The sequence below is a fragment of the Labrus mixtus genome, chromosome 2 (genome assembly GCF_963584025.1).
Source record: "Labrus mixtus chromosome 2, fLabMix1.1, whole genome shotgun sequence".
NCBI lineage: Eukaryota > Metazoa > Chordata > Actinopteri > Labriformes > Labridae > Labrus > Labrus mixtus.
Window position 1 is genome coordinate 28,639,778 of NC_083613.1, and position 22,290 is coordinate 28,662,067.

At 41.2% G+C, this 22,290-nt stretch overlaps 2 protein-coding genes across 3 annotated transcripts in view; one reads left to right on the plus strand and one right to left on the minus strand.

Moving 5' to 3' along the window:
* Positions 1 to 14,362, plus strand: part of plppr2b (phospholipid phosphatase related 2b) — a 46,689-nt gene extending 32,327 nt beyond the window's left edge. Inside the window, exons 3-7 of one of the 2 annotated variants that reach the window (XM_061060282.1) lie at positions 6,169 to 6,289; positions 6,726 to 6,976; positions 8,731 to 8,907; positions 10,437 to 10,567; positions 11,565 to 14,362. In XM_061060282.1, the coding sequence (XP_060916265.1) occupies positions 6,169 to 6,289; positions 6,726 to 6,976; positions 8,731 to 8,907; positions 10,437 to 10,567; positions 11,565 to 11,673 (789 nt within the window). In that variant the 3' untranslated portion in view covers positions 11,674 to 14,362. Of the gene's footprint in view, positions 1 to 6,168; positions 6,290 to 6,725; positions 6,977 to 8,730; positions 8,908 to 10,436; positions 10,584 to 11,564 lie in introns of both variants that reach the window. The other variant, XM_061060277.1, reaches the window with a different exon arrangement.
* The window catches only part of LOC132991770 (histidine-rich glycoprotein-like), a 393,411-nt gene that overhangs the window by 38,117 nt on the left and 333,004 nt on the right, over positions 1 to 22,290 (minus strand). The gene's annotated exons all lie outside the window — the stretch shown is intronic.

Consider the following 22,290-nt stretch of genomic DNA (forward strand, 5'->3'; position numbering starts at 1 on the left):
ATATACAAACACACAACACAACACATATATACATACAAACACACAACACATATATACATACAAACACACAACACATATATATATACAAACACACAACACAACACATATATACATACAAACACACAACACATATATATATATACAAACACACAACACATATATACATACAAACACACAACACAACACATATATACATACAAACACACAACACAACACATATATATATACAAACACACAACACATATATACATACAAACACACAACACATATATATATACAAACACACAACACATATATACATACAAACACACAACACATATATACATACAAACACACAACACATATATACATACAAACACACAACACATATATACATACATATCCCACCCATACAAAAAAACATGAGCCCACAATACAGTTTGATATATGATATATACAACTCAGGCTAAAGTTTAAAAGTTTAAATGTCTTCTGTCCTTACTTAAAGGGGAGTCGTTATAAAGTGCAATTGCAGGAGGTAAAAAAGTATTTTATTTCATTGGGAAAATTAATGGCCATCGATGATTTGACTGACTGACTGACGGGCACGTTGTGGCTGTTTTCATTCAGGCTTTGCTTAACTTTACTTCAAATCCCGTTACTGACCTCAGACTGCCGGCTTTGTTGGTGTTCTCTTTTGGAGTATGTTTGCTGGATGACAAGCTACACGCGCTAACTGGTCATGATTCAGCAACCAAGATATTCTTTTGTCTCACCTCAACTCCACCTCTTTACCTGCTTCCTGATTAGCCTGAAGTTATTTCCAATATGGAAATATGCCATCATTAGGCCTGATAATACCTCTTCTGACACCAACGGGTGATGTCACTGACATTACGTCCATATCTATGTTAACATAGACTATGACATGGAGAGCTTGTGCTAGACTTGCTACAAAGATTTTAATCAGTCGATGGTCATTTTTTAAATATATTATATAAATTGAGAAAGCTCTCATCAGCAATATACTTCAATTATACTTCCTTCAAATACTATGTCAAATAGGAAATAAGCCAGATGTTAAAATGTCAGAGACACTTTTGTCTACTTCAACTAAATCACATTTGAATATAAATCTTTGCACATTATTTATGTATGCGTGTGTGTTGTAGACATTCAACACGGATTTATTCAACTCTAGATTCATTAGAGATCGTTGTAATTTTTTAGGTTATTCATGAAGATTCTCTGAGACACTTGCACACCCAGCTGTTTAATCCAATTTGGCGAGTTCAATATGAGCCTTTGAGAGTTTTAATTATGTTGCAATCAGCCTCTTTGCTTAATCTGTAATCTGGGTTTCAAGATGACTAATTGCCAGCAACAGCATTTACAAGTCTCTTCTGCCTTCTGTCCTCTTGGCTGCAAGCTGACGATCATCAGTGAATGCTGTCTCTTCCACTCCTCTTCTTCCTCCTCTTCTCCCACACTCACTTCACAAGAGCATCTCCCAGAAATACATGGAGACAGTTACAGTTTATTCAGCACTCTCCTTGCCTGAGTTTAAAACATGAGCCTGGATGAGAGCGCACATCCATCTTACTTTAAAATCGACAACGTTTTCTGTTGTAAAAACACTTTCATCATGCTGTTTGAGTCTTGTAGTGATCTTGCTCCTTAAATATATAATGGCACAACTCTATGATGCTTAGATCCAGATTTATACCACAAATCCAGATGAAAGAAGTGTAGGAAGGCTGCTGTGCTATTTCCCAAAGTTTTCACTCTCAGTGCTATGAAAACAGCTTGTTACTTCACCTTCCTTATGAATGTTAATTAAAACGATTGCTCCAATTTCCATTACACACAGAAACCTTAACCAGATAGGCAAAATAGAAGTACATTTTGTTGCTGCAGGATACTAGAAGTAACCCATTTTAAACCCAGTTAGCATCTCTTCCCTTTCAAGTCACAGGGAGGTCTTGTTTTTTTCCAGAACCCTAATTTTCATGTAAGGTCGCATCAAATTTAAAACTCTGCTGCTCGCTTACAAAACAGCGGCAAAAACGGCTCCTCCTTACTTTAACTCTCTCATCCAGGTCTACACTCCCTCCCGCCCACTACGCTCTGCCAATGAAAGGCGTCTGATCCAACCTTCACAACAGGGTCCTAAGTCTCTGACTAGACTCTTCTCCTCTGTCGCCCCCCGGTGGTGGAATGAACTTCCAAACTCCGTTAGATCGGCAGATTCCCTCTGCACCTTTAAGAAAAAGCTAAAGACCCAGCTCTTTATGAATACCTACTAACTTAATGATGATGGTCTCCATATTATTGATGATGATGATGGTTGTGACGATGGTTTTTGTTTGATAACGACGACTTATAAGATGGTTTCTATACTGATTAGAGCTCTCAAGAACTGCCCTCGATGTTGTGCTTTGCCTCTGGTCACTTCCTGTCAGCACCTGTGTGTCCAATCAGACTCAAAGCTGATCGTTTGCTCTTACTGACATTGTTCCCTTTTTTTCTAGATCCTTGCTTGTGTTGTTCTTACTCTCTGATGTACGTCGCTTTGGATAAAAGCGTCTGCTAAGTGATTTTGTAGAATTGTGGAAGGTCTCTCTGGCTTTGTAAGCATTCAAATAACAATAAAAAAAATAGAAGATGGTGAGTTTTTAAAATCCAGTTTTAATGGTAAATATAATACGGCTACTGTGGATATAATCAGACACTCTTACTCACAGATCTTCTGGAGTAGGTTTCAATGAGTACATCAGTAAGCTGTATATAGTTTAATTCAATATATTGACCAAAAGAAACGTTGACCAACAATGACCATCTTTTAGAAATGCACAAAACTCTTTCAGGTTGAGCTCTCTGCCAGGTGTCATGTGAAATATCGCTTTTCTGTTTCGCATGTCTGCAGGGGTGTCCTCGTTCTTGTGTTTTTGTTGTTGCTGACAAACAAGATGGCAACAGGCAGACATCTTTGGAACACTGAGCTCTTAGAAAAATGTCAAATGCTGTTATTTCCTCACATATGTCTACGGTTTTACACAAGTTCTGCTGAAAAGGATATTTACACTGTAAATACCTTCAATACGTCCAGCGTCAGAATTTGCTTTGCCACAGTGACATGTTGCTAACACATTTCAGGGGCAAGCTGTCGTGACATTTTCTAGAAATTTTCTGATAATGAAAATGTGAAAACAGCTCCTATGTGTCATATTAAGAGCGCATCAACACCTGGAACATTAAAACACTCCCCACATTTCAGGAAACTTTCACTGTGGGACTGAGAGGAGACATTACAGGAGAGGATAAATGAACCCACATTTTCTGTCTGAAAGCAACATGTGAGGATAAACATTTCTGCTATGTTCACATGATGCTGAAAATCCTAGCCCAATGAAATCTAAATCAAAAAAATGTAATGATAAAAACTAAAAAAAAGAACCCACACATTTGAATAAAAGGGGTTTTCACATAGCCTGTGTTCAGGGCTAAGCTCTGTCAGTAAGGTAGAGTTACAGTCCTCTGCTCCAGTCCTGTCATCGTGTTATTATTGTATAAAAGCTGTCAGAGAATATATATATGTTCAACAGATTACAGTAGCTACTTTGGCATCATGCTAAAATGTATAATTTCAGAACCAAACAATCAAACCTATCAAAACACTGCTTTAACGATATAACACTGACATACATCCAAACCAGACACTCTGATATAAAGTTCTCTTCCAGCCTTTCAAATGTACCAGCAGTGGGAGTGTGGAGTCATTCTCATCACTGGAAGTGGGTGATGTGAGAGTGGAGCAGCCTGGAGGTAAAAAAAATGTGCTTCTTAATAGCAATAATCCAGCTGACTTATCTTTGGCGCCCACCAGCTCAGCAAAAGTGCCAAGACGCCAAACTGCCACCAGCTCCAGAGACACGAGTTATAGCTCGCCCATCACGCACACGCTCAGTAGAAATCAATGAAGTGTGGTAGGACTTATGTGTGATTAGTGAGGACAAAATACATTTTTGCTCTTTCTGTCGTGAGATTTCCCCCTTGGAGGGCAAACTGAGCTTCAGCTGTGTTTTTGATTTTACTCTGGCACATACAATCTCACCTCAGAGCGATCCTTTGAGAGTTGTCCTTGAAGGAAATATGCTCGAAGACGTACTGACATTTTTTTTTTTTTTTACACAGGTTAAATAAAAGGTATGAAATGCCCCTATAACTTTACTTATTAAGCTCCCTACCATTCCACATGCAGTCCACTCTGTGACTGTTAGGCGTTCATCAGAGTGACAGGCTGTGGGAAGAAACTGTTCTTGTGTCGGGTTGTTTTGACGGACAGTGCTCCTACCAGAGTGGAGGAGTTTAAACAGTTTGTGTCTGGGGTGGGAGGAGTCTGCAGTGATGTTGCCTACCCGTTTCTTCACCCTGGACCGGTGTAAGTCCAGGAAGGAGGGCAGGTCAGCACCTGATTGTCTGTTGCAGTCTGTGTCATTACAGTGCTGTACATAACATGCTGTAATGACATTTTGGAAATCCTGTTGACCACGGGACGAATAGCTGCTGCCATGCGGCTCTAAATGAAAACAAACATCTATGCAGAACAAATCAAACAAACAAAAATGTGCAAGATTATTTGGTTCTTTCCCACTCTCAGGTTGTGATCTACCTCATCTGTCATAAAGACTTAAGAACTTTGTACACGTGTGTGGGGGGAAAGCCTGAAAGTGAACACAACACTTCAAAAATAAACACAAAGCCATATCGAAAAAATCATTAAAAAAAAAAACCTAGAACAATTTCCCGTAGCATAGGCAACCTCAGGGCTGCATAAACACACAGCACTCATCCTCCAAAGACCTTATTTATGTCGACACTCCGGCCCCACAGCTCTCCCTGAACCTTACATTGGTGTTTCATTGTCTGTAACACGAGCGCCAGTGTAAAGCTCAGCCTTCATCTGTCACACCGAGCGCAGGGAGCGGTGGTGCATAAGCCTCGTCCCACGCTCCACGCTCGGGGCCGTGCATATTGTATGAGTGTGTAACCTTCATCCATGCATGTGTCTGTCAGCAGACGGGTTAAGTGTGCAGGAATGTGTTTCCGTGGTGTAGCCGAGTTATTTCCCGGTCGATAAAGATCAGGGTCCTTCTGATTTGGCTTGGTTTATTAAAGTGTTAAAAACTGCTTCTCGAATGGCTGTGAGAGGCTTGATGTGTGCTCTTAATGTGACTTTAACAGCTGTAATAGTAAAAACTTAAAGGAGGTTATTGAGGTTTGAGGTAATACCTTCTGAGATATTTCATAAAAACTGTGTAAAGATGTGCTTGATATATCCGATTCCAGGCGAACCCAATCCTCGCTTTTCAAGTTCTAAACCTGTATGACATTATTAATCAAAGGATGGCAATGGTTTTATTGAGCAGCTGTAAATTTGAAAAGGGAAATTGAGAGAAAGAAGGAGATATTGAGTTTGATTAACTGCCACTGAGGAGAGTGAATGGTAGGTGTTAATGATTGGATACGCTAATGCGGCACAAAATCAGCCAAATGACAAGGGAGTGTGGGCGACTGCCACCCCACAAAAAGCATGGCAGAGGGGGCGTTGGATAGCCTAGCGCAGTGGTTCTCAACTGGTCTACCCTCAGGACCCTCCACCGACTCGTTGATGAGAAATCACGACCCAAATTTCTGTATTTTTAAAACAAGTGAGATTTCATGAATGACGAATAGTACAGTTTGGACCTTAGCCGGCACAAAACATGTGACTTCCAGGTACACATTTATCTACGACTCTCTGAAATCAGCTCCGCGACCCACTTTTGGGACCAGGCCCACCAGTGGAGAACAACTGGACTAGCGTTTATGTTGGAGGATGTAGTCGTCATCACAGCGGCCGTGGGTTCAAATCCAACCTCGGCCTTTTGCTGCGTGTCATCCCCCCCCCTCTCTCTCTCCTCCCAACACTTCCTGTCTCTCTTCAGCTGTTCTGTCTAATAAAGGCAAAAATGTCTCTTGAAAAAAAGATGCATGGCTGAGGACAGGAACACTTATAAATAATTTTGCAGGGCACCATATTTAACAGACAGAATATTCAGTGATCGAGAGTTGATAAATCTCCAACATGGCACTTTTAGCTTTCTGTTTGACTAAACTGTTTGTGATGCTCTCTCTCTTTCGTCCCAGATTCTGATCGGAGAAGTGACCACCTTCTTCGTGAAGGCGGAGGGAGCTCAGGAGAAGACCATAGTGACCGCCGACTGCTGTTACTTCAACCCTCTCCTCCGTAGGATCGTACGCTTTCTGGGTCAGTCGTAGTCCTAAAGGTCAAGGGTTCTTCTGCTTTGACTGAACAGAGTCTCTGCACTCTTAATGAGTTTGTCTCAGTAAGACTTACATCAGTGCTTTTTTTTTTTTGAGGAGGCCCGTGTCCTTTAGGTCTCCTGTGGACTCATTTCTCCTGCCCTTCTCTTCATGTCCTGTTCTGTTGACGTTCTCTGATCTTTTTCATCATTACACTATTTATCTAAGCTATGAGTTTTCTAAAGTGATGAGTAAAAACAAAGGCTATGTCTGTCTGGCCTTTCACTCCCACACAGTTATCATCCACCCATTTAACTTCCATCCAATTGCTCTTTTTTGACTCCTACAAGAGACATAATTCACTTATTTTGGGTTTACAAACAACACCCTCCCTTTCGCTCACTTCCTCCATCTTGTGTATTTTTTTTCTTCACACACAGGTGTGTACTCCTTCGGCCTCTTCACCACCACCATCTTCGCCAATGCGGGTCAAGTGGTGACGGGAAACCAGACGCCTCATTTCCTTTCAGCATGCAAACCAAACTACACAGCTCTGGGCTGCCAGTCGCCGCTGCAATACATCACAGAGCGCCGCGCCTGCACAGGAAACCCGTACCTGGTGGTGTCCGCTCGCAAATCCTTCCCCTCCAAAGATGCAGCGCTCAGCTTTTATTCAGCCGTCTACACCGTGGTAAGAAAGCGCGTTACCTTACAGTGGGGTGGAGGGAGAGAGGCTGCGTATAGGAGGGGTATGATGATGTTGTGTGATGGGGTTCCTCACGGTCATGTTGGGAGACTAAAAAGGCAGATACCTTTTGGGTTTTTTTTTTGGCTTAATTGTTTTGACTTATTAGTAGAACTGTAGAGTGGGGCAAAAGTATAACTTCCCTTCATGGCCATTAAGTACATCATAGTGTATCATATCGTAAATGGAGAAGAGTAGGACAGGACAAGCTATTGCTTTACAACGATTTGACCAAACCAGAGGTAAAATAAATTAAAATACTTTATTATGAGGCGTCTTTGTTATAAAGGCTTTACAAGTTGTAACCAAGGTTTTTCATGGTTATTATGGGGCGGCTGTGGCTCAGTTGGTAGACTTAACCCCGTTGCTCCCGCTGCTTCGTCAGCGGCGTATGAATATGTATGAGTGGGATTAGTTACTTCTGATGGTCTCATTACAAAGCAGCCTCTGACATCAGTGTGTGAATGTGTAGGTGTGACATGTGGTCAGAAGACTAAAGCGCTATAGAAGCTCAAGTCCAGTTACTTTTTTATTAAATAATGTATGTATGGTATCCAGAGCAGTTATAGGCCATGCAGTCCAAACATGTTCTAATTGATGTCTGATTATTGATTCAAAGCATTCCAAGTAAATGATTTTATTTTTTAATAATCAGATGGTATGTTATGTAATGAGTCATTTATCAAGTTTGCCTCGTCGGCAAGTTGTCGCAACTTTTCTAACAAAACTACACGCTGTTATTTTATCCTAAAACAAGTGGGCACACAGAGAGAGCAGACCAACACTCCTGCCCTCTGATATAAAGATCTGCTAAAGACACAAACTGTGGTCGTGCCTCGCTTAAGTGTCATGATCTCAGCTTTGCATTTAATGTGTCGTCCTGAATTTCAAATATTTGGCACAGGTTGTCAGGGGCAACAGGCATTAAAAATGACTGCATAGAAATCATTCTGATGGTCTGCTTTGCCTTCGTTGGTCACACAGAAGGATCAGCGTTGATTTCGGTCTGTCGTGTGGCTTTATGTGACACCAGGAGGACATTTCTTCTTCTGAGTTAATCAGCTCTTGCTATTCATCGTTATAATTTAGGATCGCTTGTTTATGAGTCAAATCCAGATTGAAAAATGTAATGGGTTCCTCCTCGGTCTACCATCAATCAATTTGGATGAAAAACAAACCTGTAGCTTTTCCATAATCATGCAGACAAAGAGACAAACTGATAGACGAGACAAACAGGCAGAAACAGACGCATACATTTCTTGGCGTAGGTAAATAAGAGAGGACATAAATAACATCAGATTATTTTAAAAGGAAGGAACATCTTAGTCATCATAATGATTCTCACACATATCCTCCTCTCTGGAGATAAAATGTGTGTACGTGTGTCTCCAGCATAATAAAGGATAAAGAAACATTTAGTTCTGATTGAAATGCTGCTATTATATTTTTTAAATTAAAATGCCATGTCCTTGTCTTTTTTAGAAGCATTATAAACAAACCTTGAAGCTGCATTCACTTCGCTTTCTTTCGGTATCATTCAGCTGTGTTGAAACCACAGCAGAGGGCGCCCTCTTGTGGCCGCTCAAGCAAAAGCACTGTTTGATTTGTCTGAGCAGTCTCACTGCAAGACCTGCAGATTGAACACCTGTTACAGCTCACAGTGAGAAAAATAACATGTTGTTTTTATTTTCATTTTTCAGATGTACGTGACCCTGGTGTTCCGCACCAAAGGGACTCGTCTGACCAAACCCACCCTGTGCCTGGTGCTGCTGTCTCTGGCCGTGCTGGTAGGGGTGATGAGGGTGACTGAACATAGAAACCACTGGAATGACGTCCTGGCTGGGTTTGTCACCGGAGGAGCCATCGCTGCCTTCTTGGTAAGAAGGCGGGAGGGAGACATGGAGGGCAGAGAGGGAGGGAGAACGGTTCAGTGAACACAACAGGATAGATGAAAGGGGTAAAGACAGCAGGAAACACAGGTGGATAGGATGCAGGAGTGGAAGAAGATGGTTGAAAGAGCTTAATTTTAGGCTTATTGGTCACCTATCATTTTTGTTAAAAAACAAACTGAACTACACGCTACAACATATTTTACATCCTGTTTATTTTAATGTCACTTTTCACTTCCTTTGACCAAATTTATAGACTGCATGTCACGGCCATCTCCTGGCCTTTTTATTTTTCACACCAATTCACATGATTTTTAAACTTTAACCTCTATTATTGTCTTGTGTCACTTGTGCCTTTGTTTTTGTATTTGTTTTGTATTTTATTTGTAATTTGTCTTTCTCTGTTACCCGCCTAGGGACAACAGATGGAAACTAGCACTTCTGCTATAATCTGGCATTTTTACAGCTGTAATTGTGACAGCTGTTCATTAATATGCACTGTCCCTAACAAATAAATAAATAAAAAATAAATGATTTTCACAGCCCTATGACCTTTTTGTAAATAACAAATTGCATGTTCAAAGATAATAAATTAGCCAGAATGTCTATGAATCATCTTCTGTGATCATCGTCACAGATAGAATCCACTACCCTATCATAATATTTCAACCACTCTGTCCCCTGTCCCCTGTGACCTGGTATCCCACTACGTGATTCACAGGTTGTGTGCACAGCTGCACGCTGCACAAGCTTAAAATGTGAGACTAAAGCTGGAGGTAGGAGCAAGCTAGCTGAAAATGTCAGGGCAACTTTCCACACACACACACACACACACAAAAGAAAACACCAGGCAGAGCTGGACTGAACAATTTCAGTTAATAACCACGAGTCACCTGAGAAGTAGCCACGCATTCTGCAAAGTGAGCAGGTTAGATTTGAATATAGGGCAGGATGGCCAAAATGATATTACCCAGTATATCAGCTCCCAACTGTGCAGCTCTGCATTTCTGCACCCCAACCCCAAACACACACACACACACACACACACACACACACACACACACACACACACACACACACACACACACACACACACACACACACACACACACACACACACACACACACACACACACACACCCATCCTCCCTTACTTTGAAACCTAAATGTTTGCAGGTATGAGTGCAGGAGAGATGGTTTGAGAATGGACCAATGATTAAGGGGCTTGAGGCAAAAGAAGAAATACTCATTTTACATCCATAAAGTTGATTCATCTGATCTGAATCGTTGCCATGGCACACCTTGGTCATCTTGATCTTAATACATTTTCTGGAAAATCTACCAGGGTCTGTGTCTACTTCAAAGATCAAAGTGCTACCCAAGGTTTTCTCTTTGTCCCATAAATCTACTCACATTGTCATTCTTTCGCTCTCTCTCTTAATATTTCTGTGAAAATCAACCATCTCTGAACTGCAGTGAATAAATATCTCTCCCTTCTTGTCTCGTCTCTCTATCAGGTTTCATGTGTGATCAACAATTTCCAGCCAACCCAGCTCGCGATGCATTCTCCTCCGCCTCAACAGCGTCCAGAGCCGCCCATGGGGCTGCCCCTCCTCACCCTGCCCCGCGTGGAGAGTCCACTCGAAAAGTTAAGTGGCGTCCAGGTAAGGGATGGGGAAAACAAATTCTGGAAGAAGTTTTGATAAAAGAATGCACGTTTGTTTGTGATCGAAAAGGTGTCCTGTAGTGAGGAAAACACATTTTGCCAATTCTACCTTTGAGAAATGCGAAAATCATGTTGATCAGGTTGATATGTGTTGCAGTGAGTGAAATATGTTGACAGCTGTTGGGTGGATTTGCCGTTACATTTGGTGCATGCTTTCAAAATCCGCCACAGGTAATCATAAAACCTCTAATGTAGCATCGTCATAACGTCAGAATTGTGATTCTTCCAATGCGGTTTGGTTCAGAATCAGAATCAGAATTGGGTTTTACTGCCAAGTACATTTACATATAGAAGGAATTTGTCTTGGTGTATTGGTGCTGAACAGTTAACAAAAGAAATAAATCAAAAAATAGTGGGCACTTAAATAATAAAATATATGAAGTAATTACAAATATATAAAATAGAATTTAAAAGTGTAAAAAGCACAAAATGTACAAAAGATGCAACGGAGGAGTTGTGCAGTTAGCAATGGGAAATTAAAAAAATCTTACAGTGTTTATAAATCTACTCCAGAGTGCATGTCAAATATGATGGCTAAATCACTGCCTGACTCGAGTACTACAACACTGTTTGTCTTTGTGAGTGTGTAAGCATGCTGATGATCGGATTCACCTTTGCTCAACCTCACAGTGTTGTTTCTTTTACACTCTTTATTGTCCTCACTTGTTTCATTTGATCTGGATGTGTCTTTGATTCTTCTTTTTGTCTGACATCTCTGTCATATATACGCTTCATCCCTCTCATCGAGACATCATCGCTTTGCATTCTTGTCTCTCCCTGTCTCAGTCTAGTGACGTTTATCTGCTCTATTCTTTCAGGTTTTAAACTTCAAAATGATTTCTCAAATGTCTTACACTCTCAAACCTCACTCCTGCTCCGCCTCTCCTGAACGTCTCTCTGTCCTTTTCCCTCCTGTTAGGTTCCAGGGGTACCGTATTCTGAGATCACATGACCATCAGCCAATCCCGTCCCCCACCCCTCCCGATGTGCTCCTTCCCTCGCGACGTTGCCTAACCAGCGCAGTTTAGACCTGCCCCCTGAACTACCCCCATCCTGTCTTGCCCACCCCGACGGACGAAGTGCTCTCCGACGAGTCAAATCCACACAGGTCTGAATGTCCCAACCAATCACAGGAGGCAGAACAGGCACACGTGCACATGGTGAGCATGGCTGGACTCGGTCATCCCCTAAGGATCGGTAGGAGATGGATACGTGTCCTTTTCCGTCCACTTCTGTCTTGTTTGTCCTCCAAGATGGCCTCCTCTTTCTTTCAGGTGAAAACGACCCGATGAAAGACTAATCAAAGCCAGAGCTGTTGAAGCAATACTGTGTCCTGTTTCCTTATCCTGTTGTCCAAAACGAGACCGAACAGTGACTATCGATGACTGTTGGCTGGGAATGACTTGATGAAACACTCGATCAATTCAAACACTCAGCAGCAGTGTGGGTATTTTATTGATCAAAGAAAATCTCAAACACTGGATGATCGTCCTCAAAAGACCCCTTTGTAACACTCAGGACATAAAATGAGGGGAAAAGGACTTAAGGATTCAAAAACTTTAAGTCATCTAACGCAGGTACTGTCGAGTATCATAGCACAGATCCTTTCTGTCCTCAAAGCTAAGAAGAGAAGCCGTCGAAGAAGAAAGCACTTTTGGGACAAAGAGCACAGAAGAACCTTTGAAGCGTTCAGTAAACTGTGTTTGTATCTTGATTTGATTTGGGGGGGGGGGGGAGGGGGGGGGGGATATCATTATGATCTCACTGTATATTGTGTGAAGTGACAGAAGAGGGACGTATACACACAAGTGCTGTGCTTGTGACACTCATGTGTCTCGGGGGATCAGATAAGTCATCCCTGAAGTGAAGTGAAGTGAAGTGAACTACATTTCCATATACTTACTATTCAGGTGTGTGTTTCTAAATGTCTGGAGGTTTCCGTCCATGCTGTGAAATATCGGGAAAGTTGTTTTACATCCTTTTGTCATGTTTTTTTTATAATCTGTATTCATTTACACTAAACTCTTACTTTGTCTTTTCTGTTCACACCTTCAGTACCTATCACCTGCTCTTTATTTATTTTTACATTTAAACCTGTGTTTTTATGGATTAATGGAGAAGTATTCATCTTCTTGACACGGTGGCTGTTTTCCTCTGACGTCGTGCAGGAAGCTCGAATGCTGCTGTTATTTGTTGTTAGTGAAGAGTCCGATATGATACAATGTGATACCACCCAATACCATACTAAACAATACACTATGATATACTCATGGTCCACAAAGGGAAATGGTACTTGGGTTTTAATACTGCACACACATAGCGATTCTACAGTAGTCTTAATAAGTCAAAAACAGGGGCGTCGGTACTGTATTGATTAGTGCCCGCGCCCCATGTACACAGAGGTGCTGCTTGTCAACAGGCAATGCAAGGGAAAGCTTTACAACAGCAGTGGCTCAAAATGTGCAAATTTTCCAATGAGAGTCCTTAAGGGGGCCCCATCTGACAGCGCTCACTCTCATTGCCCTGCTAAGTGTAGCATGCCTTATTGATTTCGAAAACCAAAGTTTGTCAGTGGAAGTGAGCGAAGGAAAAGGAAGAGGAATTATCCGTCTAAAGGAGAATGAGTGTGGGTCGGGATACTAGCAGGCATGTTAGTGATGAACGCTGGTTGGAGGGGCCCCCCCCCCCAATTCATTTTTGCCTAGGGCCCCAACAGAATCTAGAATCGCCCGTCATGTACAGAGGCTACAGTCCTCAAAGCGGTCGGCCCAGGTTCCAATCCGACGTGTGGTTCCCCACTCTCTCTCTCTCTCTCTCCCTGACTCTATCAACTGTCCTATCTCTACATTAAAGGCACAAAAAAACACAAAATCTAAAAGAAATGAAGTCAAAAACAAACAAATGACAATCTTTACCATTTCTTTGCATCTTCATTAATATTCCAGATTCAATACTGGGTTAAAGCTATTTTCTAGCCAACATTTCCTTTTAGGCTAGCTTGTAGGTTATACAATATAAAGCGTTCTTTGGAATATGCACAGATTTCCCACATCAGATCATATTGCACTGTCCTACTGACCTTTGCAGGCCTGCTTTCCAGCTTGGGGGGGGGGGGGTGGTTCATTTTCTTTGCCGGGGCAGTGAAAGGATAATGAGTCGTTGGATGCCTTACATTTATGTGACTTGCAGACGGGGAGCTCAGCGTTACAACATTACTGCAGCATCTGATATTTCCGTCCTGAGCATGACTTCAGAGAACAATAGCTGCTGTGTGAGTTTGTTGAACAGCATCAGTTGTTGATGCTTCAGTTCATGTACTCGCCTGTTATTAGAAGATTCTCCTGCTTCGGTCGGACGTCTTTTCCTCACACTGACTTCAGAAAGCCAGTGGCAACAGACCAGTGTGTGACACAGAGGTAAGACCTCTGAGTTTTGTATAGTTTTGTACAGTATATAGGTTTCTTTACACAGTATATAAACTACATTATTGTTACGTTCGACCTGTGTGAGCAAGTTGACGCTGTCTGAAGCTGTCCAGGAACTACGGCTGTCGAGATATTAGAATTTCAGAGTCAAAATCAAACAATAATGAAACCTGTTTCAACAACACAGGGACACAAAATACTACTCCCAGACAACCAAGTCTGGGTAACTTCTTGGTTTTAAATACAAATATTGCAGGCAGACTCCTACAAAAATGTTCTAAATTGCTCAAAATATGTTATACAAATACAAATTTGTGCAACGTAGACACTACTCTCTCTAAAATATGATCGAAGATGTGACGTTTTTAAAGCTTCTGCACTTTTCAATACCTTCAAGCATTAAAATAAACGGCGATTGTGTCAGAGAATCGAACATTTTGTCAAACCTTACTGGGAACATGATGTGGAGCCTGAACGTAGCGCTGTGAAGGAGAGCCTCAAATCTGACAGCATTCAGCCGATGTTAGGAGACTTGCTTTGGTCCTGCTCAGTTCACAAGGACACTGCAGACAGGTTAAAGTAGTAGGAGAGACAGCAATAGGTAATATAAAGAGGACAATGCTTTTGGTTTTATTAAGCCCGTGTGTATGTGTGTGAATGTGAGTGTGTGAGTGCTTGTGTGTATGTTTATAATGAGCACATCGTACGGCAGCATTACTGTTAATTTGGCAATATGTTTTCTGAAGTGAAACTGTCAAACGTAGCTGCTATAATTAAACACTTGCGCCTGTGTGTAACAGCAGGCCTTTAGGAGGACCCCTGCTGAGGTGTCCTATCAATGCCTGCCTGTTATAGCAGAAGGTGCTCATTATAGCTCTGAGGCTACCTATAGTAAAGCTCTTCAGTCCGATTTTTTATGAACAACTGAAGAGGTATAAAACCCCATTACTGTCCAGATAATGTTATTTTCATGTTGAAATGTCTGTTTTGTATTTATTTACCAAAATAAATTGCAATTACCACATGTTGCCACAAGCCTGTAGTACACACTTTTTTTCTTTTGTTTTTACATTAAACTGAATTCTCAGTAGCAGAAGAAGAAGACGAGGGGAAATTCAATTTAACACTTGAGACATGCTACACACATCGGCTGAAGTACACACACATGCACAATCAGGATCCTGTGGACGTGCACTAATGGAGAGATGTCAGAGTGAGGGGGCTGCACACAGCCACAGTTGGTGCCTTGCTCAAGGGCAATGCTCAGGAAGTGAACTGGCACCTCTACCAGACCAATTTTCCAGATTTAGTCCGCACCAGGACTTGAGCCAGCAACCCTCCGGTTCCCAATACTATGGTCTCTACAGACTGAGCTACTGCCACAGCACCTGCCGCAGATGAGTTTCTCAGGTTGATTTTCTTTTACACGGTGTGGATGATATGATCTGTGTAACAACAATGAAAGAAATGGAAATATTACAACTTTTAATAAACAGTGGTAAACAAATCAGAAAAACGTCAAATTAGTTTCTATATTAGGTTTAAACGAACCTCATAATGCATCCACTTCAGTTCTACTTGGATCTCTAAACAAAAGGTAAATACAAAGGGAATTGAACAAAGTAAATGCTAAAGTGTTACAGAATATTTAAAATGATGCCTATAATGCCAACAAAAGAAGATAAAGCGAGGTTCATGACCATTTTCCACTCACACTTAGGTTTTCTTTGTTCTCTGTAGCAGGTCAGGCAGGCTTTTAAAATGGGTGGAGACTTGTAATTTAACAAAATGGTATTCAGCCATTATTGTTCTTGCTTTTTTTTTTTTTTTTTTACTGTGACTTGTCAGAAAGTCCCCGCTCTTCTGGAAGATCTGTGTTGGAGCTATGAAGAAATGAAACACTGGAGGTGTGTCACATTTCCATAAAACTTACGGTACACACTGTGATATACCGTTCACTCAAATATCAAGCAAATCAATCAATCAATCTTTATTTGTATGGCGCCAATTCATAACAAGTGTTATCTCGAGACGCTTTACAGAAGAGCATGTGGCATAATGTGCAGGAAGGATTTCATCTTCTCAAGTATGGATAACAGGATCTAATGATTCTTTTTTTCACTGTAGAGTCAGGACACTTTGTAGTGAAGTGCTGCCCCTTAGTGGCCATTACCCAGCTTCATATCAGAGAAGAAGAATGAATGTAGAACACGGCACAGCACGTGTTATTAGTCGGTATGAATTATTCCAACTCAGCTGGTCGTAAAGGGAGCACATTTGCAGTAAATCTGTCTTGAAAGCTCCGTAAGAAAAATGAAGTGTTATTACTTTGGACGTAGGAGAAGATTAACTGAATGAAACCCTGTTGAGAGAAGTCAGTTGTCGACATGTGCCTTGACCACAGGGTGGCAGTGTAACCATGGTAACCTGAAAACAAGGCAAGCCCACAGAGAGCCTTTAAGAATTAAGCCGTTTTAATGTTTATGAAATCAAACAGCACATTAGGAATGTAAAAATATGCTAAAACGGAAAAGAGCACTTTAAAATGTTTTTCTCCTGAGACCTGCGCTGGCCCACATTAGGCCTTAGTCAGCAAGCTAATAAATGTGATGTAATGGCACAATTACTTTGAAATGTAGACACAGGCAATTTTACCTCTCTCTCTCTCTCTCTCTCTCTCTCTTTCTTTCTCAATTGCCCAAATCTCTCCCCGCCCCTCTTTGTGTTCCCTTTGAATTTGTGTTTGTCAGTCTTGTTAACGACAAGACACACACACACACACACACACACACACACACACACACACACACACACACACACACACTCACACACGCATGCACACACACGCATGCACACACACAAAGAACTCTTTGCGCTCTCTCGACAACATTATCTTTTCCGGAAATTGCTTCTCAAGCACAGCCGGAGCCCCATTAGAAAAGAAGAGCTCTACGCTGTAACCTTTTTAAAAAGCCATTAGTGATGCACCTGCTTCTCTCTCTCTCTCTCTCTCTCTGTTCCTATTTGTGTGTCTTATTTGTCTCTCTTGTTAACACTGACACACACACACACACAGTTTCTCCATGCTGATTGCCAGCCTCCTCGTCCTACAAACTGACTGCTGAGCAGCACAAGCATGCTTCCACTCCAATTAGTGTACGAATCACTGACATTTGAAAGTTCTGCATCAGAGTGCAGACCATTCAATTTAATAATTGACTTGTTTTACTCTAATGAATGGTGACTGTTGCGGACATGTGTAATTCTCTTTCAAAGCTACACACACACACACTCACAATGTCATGACACTGTAATGATCAGGTGGGGGGGGGGGGGGGGGGGGGGGGGCTTTCTGTCTCCACCGAAGATGAATGAAAAACGTTTGGTCATTCATAACGTTTGAAAATCATTTTTTGAAGATTGTACTGACAAGCTGTGTGAAGTGTGATGTCTTTGTTTTTGATGCTCGAATCGTTCACAGCCATTTCAACCAGGACAGACGACTGAATGAAGAGAATATTTATTGAACCACTAATCTAATAATTTGATGATATGGCTTGACAGAAGCTCTTTGGGACTTGGAGACTACGGGGGGATTTTGTGATTGGCAGATGATTGCTTTGAGTGGAAGCAGGAAAAATCCCCTCAGTGGAGTCCAGACACTTGTGGGGATGGTTTCTGGTGACTTTCTTTGATCACATGGATGATGAATTAATAGATGATGATTCTGTAAAGCCCGGGCGGTGATGGAGAGGTTGGCGGGGCATGCGTAACACTACAGCAGGGAAGCAGAGATTCATGCTTAAAAAGAGGGCAGAGAGATGATAGGCTAACAATGAGGGTGAGACACCATGCAATCAGAGATGAAGCATCTGATTTCCCAACAACAGCCCCAGACGACGGCCGCAGTAAGTGTGAATTGGCATGCAGGAAAGGGATGAATGAGAAATAATCGCCAATTTTGAATGCAAAATGCAATCTTCCTAAGTGTACTCACACTGGAGCTTCATTATCATGAGATAGAGGCGATTTGTTTTTGCTTTGGTTGTCTGGAAAACAACATTAGTCACTTTAACGGCTCCAAAACCATACAAAAGGTAAGTGACATTACATATTGTAAAGTGAAGGGTATAGCCATGTATGCCAGTACATGTTCCAAACTTTACAGAAAGAACCACAAACTATACAACAGAAGTAAACACTTGCAATGTGATGTCACTCTTTGGCTGTTTGTGTTGGGTTTTTATGGAGAAAGAGTTGACCATGTTTGGACAACAGGGTGGATAGGCAATGTAATGGTTGTATGAATCTAGTTATAAATAATTATTGGAGTAATTAATCAAAATTCAGATTTTTTTTCTTATTAGTTTCCATACCATCAGACTCCTCTTTGCAACCCGTTGAGTCTCCCTCTGCTGACTATAAGAAAAGTTATAGGTTTGAGGCACCTCTGCATAGGCTTCGCTTAGAGACCGGATCGCCTTCTAGTTTTATAAAGAACAAGAGGAACAATTTCCAATTTAAAAAAAGATAAAGACGGTTTACAGGTCTTAGGAGAGGGACACAGAGTATGTAAGAAAATAACGTTTAGAGCCTTCAGAAAGGGGCTCTGTAAAATCTGAAAAATCCAATAAATAAATTATAGTGATGTCACTTGAGTCAGCATCAGTTGGGTCTGAGACTTAAGTTTGAAAATTAAAAAAGAGTTCAGAGGCTTTTGAGTCAGAGAGCAAGCGTCTGTAGCCTGCACCTCATCTTTGCTTAAGGCCTGAGTATTAATGATCTGTTACTTTTAGCTTAACTAATCTACTGAAATCAGTTGCATTATTGATAACATGTAGGCTCTAGATTTGTTTCCAAGGCGGCTTGTTGGTGGAATAAAAAAAATACACCAGTATGCCTGGTTCTGCTGCATTAACTTTGATGCTTTTTGATTCTTACAACTTTTTTTTGGTTTTGATTGCAACACTTTTTCATATCTAAATTAAGTCGTGTTCTTCTCTCAGTGCTCGGGAGGGGAAGCTCAAATGCTATAATAATGTTGCAGTACTAACGATTTAGGTTGTATGTTCAAGGAAATCTGAATAGTAATGTTTTTCCCTTTTCCAAACTGATGACCACCAAAACAGACAATGGATAGAAAACAACAGCATGAGCATTGGGCCAACGTTTCAAGTCAAAGAAAAAAAAAATTAAAATTATTTTTAGCCTTTATTGGACAGGACGGCTGAAAAGAGACAGGACATGTTGGGAGAATATGAAAAATGTATGATAACCCTTTACAGTCAGAAAATAGCTAATTAGCACTCAACAGCTTACTAGCTTATATAACTGTTAGCTGGTTTTGTTTTACAAAGTAAAGTCTCTTATCTCCCTCTTATAATATCTTATAACACCTTCAAAAAGGTAATGCAAGAATTCAACCACTTCTAGCTAACGGTAATATTAGCTGGCTAGCAGCTGAGTGCTGTTGTTAGCTATTGTTCAATTGTGGCTAATAGGCTATCTTAATCGTTGTTTCGCTAGCATTATGACTCACCGTCCCTCATGGATTTTTCACTATTGTCTTTTGAATGTTGCAGAGCACTGTACACCAAAACAACCAGACACAGGAACAGTTTCTTCCCACAGGCAGTCACTCTGATGAAAAGTTAACTTGGCCCTGAGTGTCAGGAACAATAAATTCACAGCAGCCCATTGTCAATAACAACCACTGTGCCAGTAATTCTTACTCTTTAACTTTATTCCCATTGCCCTAAAGCAACCCTGCTGATAATATGTCAACAGGAACACGAAATTAGGTACCTGCAAAATATAATCATTACATAATTTATTTTAAAACACCCACATCATTGATATATATGTAACCTGGCAACACAGCAATGACATATTTCTCACTTTCCTTTGCATTGCTCACAAATGCCTTTATTGACTTGTGAATTTTTTTGTTAGACTGCCAATAAACCGACGTCAAATTCCTTGCATGTGTACACATACTTGACTAATATAACTGAGACCGATTTGTTTGTTTTTTTAAGATTTATTTTGGGGCTTTTTGTGCCTTTAATGGAGAGATAGGACAGTGGATAGAGTTGGAAATCAGGGAGAGAGAGAGAGAGTGGGGAATGACAAGCGGGAAAGGAGCCACAGGCAGGATTTGAACCTTGGCTGCCCGCTTGGAAGACTATAGCCTCCATACATGGGGTGCGCGCACTAACCACTGCGTCACCAGCGCCCCCCTGAGTCTGATTTTTATTCTGATTTTTTTTCCACAAACAACCTGAAAAAAGATGTATAACAGTATAACCAAACAGGCCTCCTGCTCAGAGCGTGATGTCAGGAAAAAAATCACCACCATGTGAGCAAATCATTGGGACAAAGAGCTTTTTCTAATGAAAAAAAGGCATTTGTATTATAACCTCTCAATACATCGCCAACTGCTCTGAGAGACTTTTTGTATTTATGAGAGGGTTTTATGTGATTGATTGTGTGTATGTGTGTTCAGTTTGAGTGTGGGTACCTGCGATTTCCTGTGACTAGCTGAACTTTGCTCCCTGACTCAGTGTCTGTCTGTTTGGCGTAATGCTCCTGACCCCGAGGTCACACACTGTCTACAGCTGAACCAGTCTTTGAGTCTGTATGTATGTGAAGGAGAGGGGGGGGGGGGGAGGGAGTGAGAGGAGGAAGGGAGAAGGAAAAGAACAGCAGAGGAAAAGAGTGAGAGTAAGTGAGTATGTGAACTGAGAGATAAAATGTTTGTGGATGAGTGTGGTTTATCGCATCCCAAAACAAACCAGCAGCCCCTGGGTAATAAAAATGTACTATCTGTCATAGTAAATTACAAATATTGGTCTTCGCCTTGCTGCAGTCTCCTGATTATGCTCAATGGTCTGCCTCTGACAATTATGAAGCCATTAACACTGTGTGTGAGTGTGTATACGTGTGTGTGCCTGAGTGAGTGTGTGTATGTGAGAGAAAAAGACTCTACGGCTGCTTATTTGAGGAAATATGCTGTCGGTTTTTTATGGCCTTGAAGGCTCCAGTGCCTTGTGGGCTCTCAAACATCAAATTTACATGTTCGCTATCTGTCTGCTGTTCTGTGTCTGACATCTCCGGAGCCAAACAAGGCGAGGAAGAAGAGGAGAAAATGAAGAGAATTAAAGATAAAGAAGAATTTAGTTCTGGTGGGGAGCTTGTGTGGATCATTACTGAGCATTCAGCACTCAAACACACACACACACACACACACACACACACACACACACACACACACACACACACACACACACACACACACACACGGTTTTGGTTTCGATGGGCAGCTATCTTACAGGCTACCAGATGAGGAGAGGATTATGAAGGGCCTAACCACCAATCCCATCCAGCATGTCTGCTAAGGAAGACCATCAACCGGATACAGAGGCCCCTGGAGACTGGATTAGGAGTAGGAACACACACACACACACACACACACACACACACACACACACACACACACACACACAGACACACACACAGACACACACACACACAGCAGGCCATATATAAACCTGTGTTAAGACCCTACAGGGAACCCCATTCAGTCCCATTCCAGTCTATTATGATTTCAAGGCTAATGACTGACAGAGCAGTGGCTTATTCAGACACCACGTTCCTCTATTTCTGCATCCAATACACCTCAAAGATAAATCTGTATCAATACATTTCCTAACAAAGAACAAAGAGAAAATCTGTTCATGGGTGGCCACAACAGTATGGTTAACTTTTTATTCAAAACAATATTATAAAAAGCTGAATTTATGCAAAAAAAGGTAATGTACTCACAAAATATGGCAACGCAGATCCAAGAAATAAGATATGGAAATATCTGTAAAGATGTCAAACTAAAATCACAGTCATGTTAAAAACAAACAAAAGTAAATTCATGTAATACAAAATGTATGGCAGTGCCCCAGCCGTGTAATAAATCCTTAAAGTGGTGTCAGGCTGCTCATGCTTTCTATAGTGTGTGTTGTTGTATTGGGCAGCATTATACAGCCCGTATCACAAGTCTGTTATACTGTATTCTTATGTCTGGTCATCTCTTTACAGACCATCAACATATATGGTGTTAATTTCTGTTTTATAATTGATTCTAAAGCTGTTTAGCAAAATCATGGTAAAATAATATTATGCAGCAACAACGCAGAATACAAGCACAAAGTTGAAGTAATATTTTAT